The sequence below is a fragment of the Neophocaena asiaeorientalis genome, unplaced genomic scaffold (assembly GCF_003031525.2).
Source record: "Neophocaena asiaeorientalis asiaeorientalis breed wild unplaced genomic scaffold, Neophocaena_asiaeorientalis_V1.1 scaffold169, whole genome shotgun sequence".
Classification (NCBI taxonomy): Eukaryota; Metazoa; Chordata; class Mammalia; order Artiodactyla; family Phocoenidae; genus Neophocaena; species Neophocaena asiaeorientalis.
In genome coordinates, this window is record NW_020172187.1 from 3208764 (window position 1) to 3220265 (window position 11502).

The 11502-nt window shown below is 33.3% G+C and overlaps 1 protein-coding gene across 1 annotated transcript in view; it reads left to right on the top strand.

Annotated features, from left to right (window-relative positions):
* EYS (EGF-like photoreceptor maintenance factor) overlaps nt 1-11502 on the top strand; it is a 1631219-nt gene that overhangs the window by 438787 nt on the left and 1180930 nt on the right. The window contains 1 exon segment of the mRNA XM_024761621.1: nt 10918-11039. Coding sequence (XP_024617389.1) covers nt 10918-11039 — 122 coding nt within the window.

Below are 11502 nucleotides of genomic sequence, written 5' to 3' on the forward strand. Positions count from 1 at the left end.
TATTTGAAATATACTATATGCATTTATTGTTATATATGCTAGATATATCTATAATTATATGCAATATATTGTATCTATCTACCTATCCATCTATCATCTATCTACCTAGTGTTACACGTAAATACTTTCTGTTTAAAAACTAAAGAAAACCTCCACCTAATTTTACAGAATTAAGTTAAAAATCCTAATAAATTTAAAATATCAAGAACAAAAAGTTTTACATAATGTAAAATAGTCAAAATAACTGTAAAACCATATTTGAAATATCTTAACAATTTGTCATATTCATTAGTTTATTTTACTTTATCAAGTGATAAAATGATCTATTGCAAGGAGTTATTGAAAGTATCTAAAACAATAGGAAAATATTACATTGTTTGCTTGGTACTTGCTTCTACTTCTGCTGTGTAAAAGCCTGGCTTACTTTTCTATGGTTAGAGATGCTTATTTCCCTTGGGGTCACTATGCTGGAAATGAGTTCCATATTCATGGTCTGAAAACTTTCAGCCACACTGATTTTCATATATCCTGAGGCTGCAAACACCTCGTGACTGTTGGCTGCATTCTTCAGTCAAAGTGATGATATTTACTGTTGCTACTGCCTGGCACCATCAAGCTCAGTGAGCATGAAAGCTGTCCATATCCAACCTGAAAATCACCTGTAGAGCCAGGGTAGATCTCCTTATTCCATGCATGTACTACTCAAACTACATGTTAGAACGTCAGTTATAAGCGATTAACATTGGTTATACTGTTAACCTCCGGGCTTTCTCCTTTAGCATCTCTATTATGAGGGTAAAGTTAATGACTATTGGTCACTGCTATTTGTACAGTATCATTTTGGTGTCAACTAGACTATCTAGCTACTTAATAATATACAGAGAAAAGAGAATATATATATATATATATATATATATAAGTGAATTCATATATTAAAAGGGAATATTCAACATACATGATTTGAAAGTTACCTTAACAAAATTCTCAGATTGTTTTCATGGTATATTTCAGAAAATATATTTCTGAATGTATTAATTTACCAGACGTTTTTAACTGATATTTTTGCTACATTTGTGAATACTAGACAAAGAGTCAGGAGACATGAGTTCTAATTCTGTGTATTTTTTTGTGTTTTTTTTGCGGTACGCGGGCCTCTCACTGCTGTGGCCTCTCCCGTTGCGGAGCACAGGCTCCGGACGCGCAGGCTCAGCAGCCATGGCTCACGGGCCCAGTCGCTCCGCGGCATGTGGGATCTTCTTGAACCGGGGTAAGAACGCGTGACCCTTGCACCGGCAGGTGGACTCTCAACCACTGCGCCACCAGGGAAGCCCTCTAATTCTGTTCTGCCGTCAACTAGTTACAGCAGCTTGAGCAATTAGCCTCTACAGGTTCAGCTTTCTCATTATAAAATGGAATAAGTTGAATGGATCAGTGGTTTTCAATCTGCGTTTTGAGACTCTGATGTGGGTGCATGCTGTCCTTAGGGGCTGGTGTGGAGAGAGAGAGGCTAGGACAGCTAAACCAGCAGGGCTCTGGGCTCCCCGCCCTGCTCAGTAAGAGCACAACTGCTTTTCACTGCTTTATTTATTTACACACCCTAGGGAAATGTGATTGTATGAGAGTTTCTTATTTACAATTAACAAACAAAAATCTTTAAAATAACTGAGCCAAATAATCTAATGTTTAAGACAGTTTGGAGCAATAAAAGATGTAAAATGCTATGGGCTTTCTAATGTGCTAGAAAACTGAGTGTGAGAAAAGGAATTACGTTATCATCCTTCTGCAATGTATCTTAGAAAAAGCCTGATGGGGCAAAATGCTTTTTAGTTCATGGTGTGCTTGTATTATTGTCATTTGACTTTCAGACCAAAAAGTAATTGTCCCAAACATCTAAACTATCTGTAGCAGAATTGCATTCATATTCTGACACCTTTATGTTGGTGACAGTTCCTCAGAAGTTTATGTTTTTTGTATTCTTAAGTACTATCTATGCCCTGGGGATAAAGTTTTGTGTAATAGATTATATCTCCAGTTGTCAAATTGAGTCAGTATGGAAAGCAGTATTGAAGATATAAGAATGTGCTGGAACAGTACACCTCAATGGCAGGTAAACTCTTCCCATCATAGCTATGTTATCAGTGAGGAATAAAATTCTGGTACTGGTAGCCTAAGCTCTTTTATTCTAGTTTTAAACTCTTTCTTTAAAAACAAACAAACAAAAAGTGCTGTTAAAAGTATGGGAACCCTTTGGAAAGGATCACAAATAGTTTCTGAAGGTAGGACATGCAATAAGAGAGCTACATTATCACAAATGGATTGCTAATAGAGACTACAGATGCAAAATAGCAGAGTAGACAAAGAGCTGAGATTATTTTGAAGAATATAATATGAATTTTATGAGTAGATTGACTAGAATATAGCAAATAAAAGTGGAAATTTGCGCTTAATGTCATTTTCTCATTTAGAATAGGCACTAAAATGCTAATTTGCTCTTTTATCACTAGCAAAAAGTATCTTTACATGAAAACAGTGACTAAATTTCTTAGCGACTTATATTTCCTTTAGAAAGTGTTTTAAAAGGTCAGCATAGTTTCATATATGCTCTATTAATATCCACATCTAATGTGTGGCTTTTCATATTCTTCACATATTTATATTAGATTTTCCCAAGTTAAAGAAATTGTGTTTTTCTAAAACAGTTCTGCCTTGAAACTATCACTCAATTTAACATATATTTCCATTGCTTTATTTCAGAATACATTCAATCAGATTCAACATTTATAACTTTTTATAGAAATTGTTTTTAAATATTACATTAACTTTCTGTCAGAATAATACATATTATTTCATTTTAGATTTAAAGAACCAAGATAAATCATTTTCTCCAGCTGAAAGAAATAATGTTAACATAGTTTTGCTTGTTTGTTTTTAAGAATAAAGATGACCATATTCATGTCTAACCCTGAGTATCACTTTATCCAGTATTTGGAAGTCTTTATGTCTATGGTTAATTCTATAAGTCTTTAAAGATTAGACTAAGTACTTAAAATAATATTAAAAGGAAACGGACAATAAGTCAACAGGCAGAGCCCTTTATTCTTACAAGAACTGAACTCATTATGGATTTTCAATTTTTTTTCATTTTATTAGTGAAAAAATAATCTTTGTCCTTCTTCCTAGGATCATATGAGTAATGAATTAGAAAAAGACAACAATATAAGTGTTTTTAAAATTTTTATTCTTTTAGTGTGTATCTAAATTTTCAGGAATCAAAAAGTAAGTTTCATAAAGTAAGATGAATTTTGTGGCTAAGACAATCAAATATAATTACCTCAATATGTAAACACTTCATAATGGAGTCAGTCTAATGCTTCTTTCATTGGGATTTTCAATCCTCATTTATAGATCTAGTTTTAGTTGATTGTAAGGAAGGGCTATTTAAAGGAATTCTAAAATATAAATTTTCTTGTTAGGAAAATGAGATGACTGAATATCTAGAAATTATAAATAAAATATTTTCTGGACTACATATTAACAATTAATATCATATATATTCCATGATTTAACATCCATTCTTTCAGTCAAATATAAGATAGTATTCAAGATAGTGATAATTGGTGGACAAAACAGATTTGACTTTATATTTTACAAGTTAGAAAAATACACAATAAAATAAGTAAGTTATTTTAAAATATGGTAAGTACCAAGCATAAGATAGAACATGTATGTAACTAGTATACATAAAAAGTGTCATGAACAATAAAACAGTAATTGTGAGAAAGGGAAGTATACTGGAGGAAATGATCAAAGCTTCAGGTAGAATGTGGCATTTATTTTGACCTAGACGGAGGAACCAAATTTCAAAAGTTGGGGCAGAGGTCACGGGAAGTAAGTGAAGATATTCCAGATGGAAGAATGCCAAAGAAGCAGGAATCCAATGCACAAGAGTAGTTTAGATTACCTGGAAAGGTCACAGGCAAGAGAACATTTTAGTTAAGTTACTGGTATCTGACTGTGAGTCAGATATCATATGAAGTCCTATCCTAAGGACTCATTTAATCCTCCACCCTCATCAGTCAGGTACCATTATTTCTGATGTTCCTTGAGATTAAGTAGCAGGCTTATTATTATTTAGCTAATAATTCATGGAGCTTGATTTTAAATCCTGGCTGTCTCTCATTAAATCCCTGCAATCTTACATACTGCAGTAAATCCTCAAGCTTTGTTTTTTCTTAAAAGGAGTTTTTCTTCTTCCCCAGTTGAAGGATATGTTTCATAGGGGTGGACTTTTAGGTTGGCAATTAATTTCTCTCAGTCCATTATCATATTGTTCTACTGGGTTCTTGCTTCCACTGTTGGGAAGTAAATTGCCAGACCTGATGTCCCTTTGAAAGTAAGTGTCTTTGTTCTTTGGCTGCTTTTAAGATTTACTCTTTCTTTCATTATCAGCAGTTTTACCCTAGATAGTGTTTTCTTTGTGCTTAATCCAGCATAGGTCTGGAGATCTTTCTAAATCTGTGGTTACTGTCTTCTGTTATCTTTGGACAATTCTCAGGCAGTAATTTTTTCAAATATTGCTCTTATCCAGTTTCTCTTCTCCCTCTTTAATATTTCAATTCTTTTTATTATTTCCCATATTTGACAGTTTTTTTTTTTTTCTGACTTCTTTATTCTTTTGTCTTTATGTACTTCAGTCTGGATATTTACTACTAATCCTCTACTAAGATTTTATTAAAATAATGGAATAAATGATTAAATTTCAATTATTATTATTTCCAAATCACAGTATTTTTTTTGACTTTTTTATAGCAGGTTTCTAGTGAAATTCTCTATTTTGTGTTCTATATTCTCACATATATTAATCATAGTCATTTAAAAATATCCAGTAACACAATATCTGAATAATCTGTTCCTACTGTCTGATTTTCTCTTGAATTTTGGTCATCAACATTCTTTAATTTTTTATTGAATACCAGACATTTTGTTATCAAATATTGAAAAATTTCCTCTAATGTTAACTTCCTCCAAAGAACACTTCATTTCTCTGGCAGGACAACAGAGCACAGATCTATGACCTCAACTAAAATGTAGAGTGGGGTTTTAGCATGATCTGGGCTGGGAGTTTGGCTGGTTTGTTTTACTTCTAGACCTTGGGGTTTCCATGAAAGCGAAAAGTGTTTCGCAGGACCATTGCATCTTACAGGCCCTAAACTCCAACCTCGACCTTTCCTGGAACACAAGACTACTGATCTTTGCTATTCACTTTAGCTGCTTTCTGCTTACATTGGGTAGTTTCACCCTAGGGAACAAATGTCTCCCAATGATTGCTCCTCAACATTTGGGATCATTTATTTGTTCTTCTCTTCATGGACCTCTCTCCTCAACAGAGTTGAATACATATATTTGTGTCTGTGTATATATATATATACACACACACAAAAATATATATATATATATTCATTCCAGGGAAATTGTTGCAAGCTCCAGCTGCTTCTATTTACCTGAATTTAAGAAAGCAAATGTCCTGGCATTAAAATCAAGAGCAAGAGTGATCTTACTTTAGTTTGCTTCCCTTCTCTCCAGAATTTACGAGATGCAATCTGTTTTGGTTGTTCTTTCCAGAATTCAATCATTGTTCTATGTATTTTACTCAGTTTCTCTAGTTGTTTTTGGCAAAATGAGGTTTGGCAGGATTTTTTTTTGTTGTTTGTTTGGTAAATAGCTTTTATTAATATAAGGACATTCCTGAAAAGTTCTCATTTGATAAGAGAATTTTTATGAATGTGTTTTGAATTATATAATGTTCTTTTCTGAATCTGAGATGGTCAAACCATTTTTTCCTTCTTTAGTAGAGTTTCTTCTATTGAAACATACTTTTATTTCTGTAAGACAAAAACAAAAACAAATTACCTGCTCATAATAGAACAAATCTTGAAGACACTCTTAGATTCAATTACTTAAAATTATTTTTTTCAATTTTACTTTTTTTGATCACATAAGATTGACTGAGTTTGCATTTCTTGTTATATGCTTGCCAGATTTTGGTATCTAGACTTTACTAGTCTCAAAATTTAAGTTGGGTAGTTCCCCTGCTTTTCTGTTTTCTGCACCTATATGACATAAGAGAAGAATTAAAGATTTGGAAGCAATTTTATTTGTCTGTGTAAGCATAATATCAATCTCCCTTTTTGGTGCATTTAAAAATGTTTACTTATTTAGTAAGATTTTCCACTATTTCTTGATCAATTTTCCTAATTTATTATCTGAAATTTGTCCATATTGTCTAAGTTTGTGTTTGTAATCGATACATTGCTGGATTCTCTTTCTCCTCCTCTTTCATCTTTGTTTTCCTAGTCTGATAATCTTTATCCTTCAGTACGTTCATACAAAGAAGTAATGTAAAATAATAAATAATAGTAATGAAGAATTGTTCATAAAAGAAATAATGAAAAGTAAATACTTTTAAATAATAAAATAAAAATAACGAAATAATGAAAATTGTTCATACAGTAATTTCCTTACATATGAACATTCAAGTTTCAAACTTTCAAAGATGTGGATGTGCATTTGCATGTCCAGTTGCGTAAGTTAGTTCATGTGTCTGGCGTACTTTGTCACGTGCGTGGATCCTCTACAATTGGTTGTGCTTTTGTGTACTTTACTGTATACTTTACTGTGTAGGGTACAGTAGTACACTATCTTTATTTCAAGCCCAGGACGTACAGAAGCAAGTGTAAAAGCAGCAGTGATGTAGCTGGTACTGGTAAGAAGTGCCAGCTGTTGTGATGTACTACTGTACTTTTCAAGGTACCATACTGTAAGACTAAAAATGTTTTCTTTATTTTTGTGTTTGTTTTTTATGTATTATTTGTATAAAAAGTATTATAAACTTATTACAGTACAGTACTATGTAGCTGACTGTGTTAGTTGGTACCTAGGCTAACTTTGTTGGACTTAATGAACGCACTCTCAGAACAGAACTCATTCGTATGTAGGGGTCTTACTATACAAAGAAATAATGTAGAGATGGATAATTCTGTTCAAGTGTAGTACTTGTTGTGTGTTGTACTTTGACCTTGTCAGATCTAGTCTGGCAAGCCTGGAAGGAATGGTTGCTATTGATTAGTGGTGATTATTGGTCACTAGGCCAAGCATGTCATTACTAGGCCAAGCCAAATCATTACTGCATGCAATGCTCAAAATAAGCATATGAAGTAGACATTATTGGTACTTTATGTATAAATGCACCTGAGGCTTAGATAACTTAAATAGTTTACTTAGATAAATTAAGTAGGTTAGCAGATGTGTTAGGCAGAATTATAAAATGGCCCCAAGATCTCCACCTCCTAGTGCACATGTCCTGTAAAACCTACTCTCCTTGAGCATAAGTAAGACCTGTGAAAATAGTGGGATAGTACTACCATTTATGTTACTTTATATGGAAAAAGAGATTTTACAGGTGTGACTAAGGTCCCTAATCAGCTGACTCTGATTTATCAAATGTAAGATTATCTCGGGTGTGCCTGACCTAATTAGATGGGTCCTTAAAGGAGATAAGACACAGAAGCAGGTGCTCCCCTGTTGGCCTTGAAGGAGCAAGCCATCCCACTGTGCTTTGAGAAGATAAGGCCATGTGCCAAGGATGTGACACCGTCTGGATCTGAGAGCCATCCATGCCTGGCAACTAGCAAGCGACCAGACCCAAGTCCTAGGGCCACAATGCAATAAATTTTACTGACAACCACTGTTTGGAAAAGGAACCCAAGCCTCAGATGAGATCATAACCCCAGTCAATACCTTGTTTTAGCCCGGTGAGACTTTAAGCAAAGGACTTGACTCACCTGTGTCTGGACATATGAACCACAGAAAATGTGAGACAGCAAATTTATGTTTAAAGCTGCTAAATTTGTGGTAATTTTCTACACAGCAAGAGAAATTCAATACTCCATACATGTCTGGATATTTAATAAGCCACAAAGCTGGTGTTCAAATGTCATCTCTCAGACTTCAAAATTTATATTCAGAATTATGCTAACCTTCTTACATTTGTATATTTGTCACTGATCACAAGGATTTAAAATATCTAGCTCATGGCCTGAAAAACTAAACTACTACTACATAGTTACATGCAGAATATTATATAGAGTGTGTTATATATGTAGTTATTATACCTACCAAACTTGACCACTTTGTCTTCTGTCTCACTGGCTGTGTAGTTCACTGAGTTGGATCTGTGTCATCTTTTATCATCTTCTGTCTTTCCTGTCTCCTGCTCACTATGTATTTTCAAACTATGAAAACTTTTTTATCTGAATTTGGCCGGAAGACAAATGTCTACTTTGCATTAAGAGGTAAAAACAATGTGACACCAACCTCACAAATTATACAAACTTTTACTCGTTTTAGTAAACATATTTAAATACATTTTCCTCCTCAGGAAAAGTAACTCAAAATATTATTATATGATTATGGAATGTCAAGGTAATATGGCTTAAAAGTAGTGTGTCAGCTTTATTATTTTAAGTTACTGGAATTAATTAACTTTATAGTGCTGATCGGGAAAGTGCTTTGCACTAAGAATATCTAAGTTCAGAATAATGCTTCTGAATCAAGTAAGAAACAGATGAATAGAAATACTTGAACTATGGGTTAATTCTACTTAATATTCTGCTCTCTGCAACATTTATATTTTTTTCATGTTTAATATTAGAAAAATGTCTATTTCCTTGATCACTTTGTTTCTGTTTCATACAGATTCCATCATATCTGGAGATCACTGCTTTGGTACCTGACACTTTAGTGATAATTAGATCATTAAATGCATGGCAATTTTCTACTCATTATTAAATCATCAAGAATACCAATAAGAAATATATGGCTTTAATGGCAAAGAAATTTGTTTGGCTTTTTTGCTCACTCACTGAATTTGTTTCAAATTACTACTGATACGTCAAAATAAAAACCAGCAGTATACTCATGCATTTGTCTTAACAGAAACAATTAACACCCCTTTGAAGGTGAATTGCCAGAAATAACTAAAGGGCACCTCACATGGTCCACGGGTTACGGACATCCATCCTGCATCCTGATCTGCCCTCCTGTCTATCACTAGGTTGGGTCATGGTCCCCCATTCACTACAGCAGATGCTTAGTCTTGCCTGTTACAGAATTGCTTCCATTTCAAATAGCATATGCATAAAACAAAATATGATCACTACCTTCAATTTTCATGTAAATCCTCTTTGTAACACTTACACAAAAGAGAAGGAAAAAGAAATATGATAAATGCAGTCAATGAAAACTTTCTGAATACTGCCAAACTCTGAGGAAGTTCACAATGATAGAGGCAGAACACAGGAAAAAATTTCTGCTGAAATCCAGCAGACCATAAATACTGAGAATGAGAACTCTGAGTGGAGAATGAACACATGTTCAGGAGTAAAATCTGGTCTTGGTATGGCCACTCTCATCCCTCTGCTTTTCAAAGCAGCTGAAAACTAAAGCTGGGACCTCAGTGGAGCTACTCATACATTTGGATTATTGTAACCTAAATGCATCTACATTGAGCATGAATGTATGTGTTTCTCTGGTGAAAAAATTTAGTTGACTGGAATGTTTGAACTTTATGAACTTTCTGTCTACCTATAGTAAAGGTATAGAATCTTTGTGAAGTCTGTTTTGTGTACTAACTTCATATTTTACATTATTTTTCCTATCATTGTTTCCATTGTTCAATCAACAGGTATTAAGCATCCACTGGTGCTAGGCCTTCTCAATGTACTGGAATGTATTACACCAGAACATGTTTTCCCATCTCAGAGAGCCCCTGCTCTTGTGTGTCCACAGAACTACGTAGACTCAACTCCATTCCCAAGTGAAAAGTTGGGCTGGCATCACCTGACACATCTCTGTCCATTAGAAATGTAACAAAAATCTATGTGCGTTCAGTAAATTTTATAGCAGCCACATTAAAAAAAAGTTCAAAGAAACAGATGAAATTAATATTAATAATACAATCGTGTGTTTAACTCTTTATATCCAAATTATTACCATTACAACATGTAATAAAATTATTAGTGAGGTACTTTATATTCTTTTTTAATATTAACTTTTCCAAATCCAGTGTGTATTTTATACTTACAGCCTCATTTGGGACCAGGCACATTTCAATGCCCTATAACCACAGGTGGTCAGTGGCTACTGGTACTGAACAGAGAAGATCAAGATAACACCTAACATTGATGCTACAATTTTTCGTATTTCTAAATCTAGAATTGCTAAACCTTAGAACCCAAATTCTAACTTTTTGAAAAGAGCTCTAGTCTTCAAAATTATTTTTAATGTATAAATCACTGTCCCACCATAATTTGAAGTGTCTTTTGGGTTGTTTTTCTATTTGCCCAATCAGGAAAAGCAATTTTGCTTCCAGTATTTTGAATATTGTTATAGACCAATTCGATTTTTCAGAAAAATAATATGCAAAGTTTTACAATTTCAATAAATGAACAATACTGCACTTACATAAGTTAATTATTTGTAAGTAATATCACAAAGCTGTCAGAAGGTTTATTTTGTTGTACTTATTTTTTTAACTCATGAGCTAGTTGTCAAGTACCACATTTAGTTATTTAGTTTTACACAATCACTAGTCTTCATATTACTAATACACTACTTTTATATTAACATTTAACAAGACCAATAGCTCTGTATTGTGAGCTTGACACATAAATATTAACTTTTACTGAATTAGATACTAAAAGAATACCATTCACATAGTTTTTAAACTGCGGTGAAGTAATTTTTGACAAGTATTGACATTCTATAAAAATTGAAAAAAATCATAAATTGACAGAGATCAAAATAACCAAGAGTAATAAGAAATGACCTAAAGGTTGTATAATTTTCATATTCCCTTAGAACCACCAACGCATGTGCCTTTCTGGTTGGGAAGGATATTTTTGTGAACAAGAATTCAATGACTGCAAAAAGAATCCCTGTAAGAACAATTCCACCTGTATTGACCTTGACAATGGCTATCGGTGAGTAATATATTCACTGTTTCTTTACAAAATTACTTGGAATTCACGATGTCTTTGGGATATATCCAGACATTGTTTTCACTTTACATCAATTAATTAAAATAATGGTATTAAGGTGAAGAGCCATTTCCTGAAAAGATAGTGTCACGTTCATTTAAAATTTGCAAATACTAAAGTGCAGATGTCCAGTCGAAAAAGGAATAAACAAATTTTAACTTGGAAATGCAATGTCCAGATGTGGCTCATCTTACGAATACCTTTATTTCTTCAAAACACGCTTTTGTCATTTCAGCATTGTTTCGGGTCATTCCATTCAAAATCAGTGCCACAATACGTGTCCTTAGTGGGTCTATTAAATTAAATTAAAATTATTTCTTATAAATTAATCATGAGTTTGGATTATTTTAGTCAAATTATTGGTAAATTTTACAACATTTACTATCCACATGTTCCATACTATAAT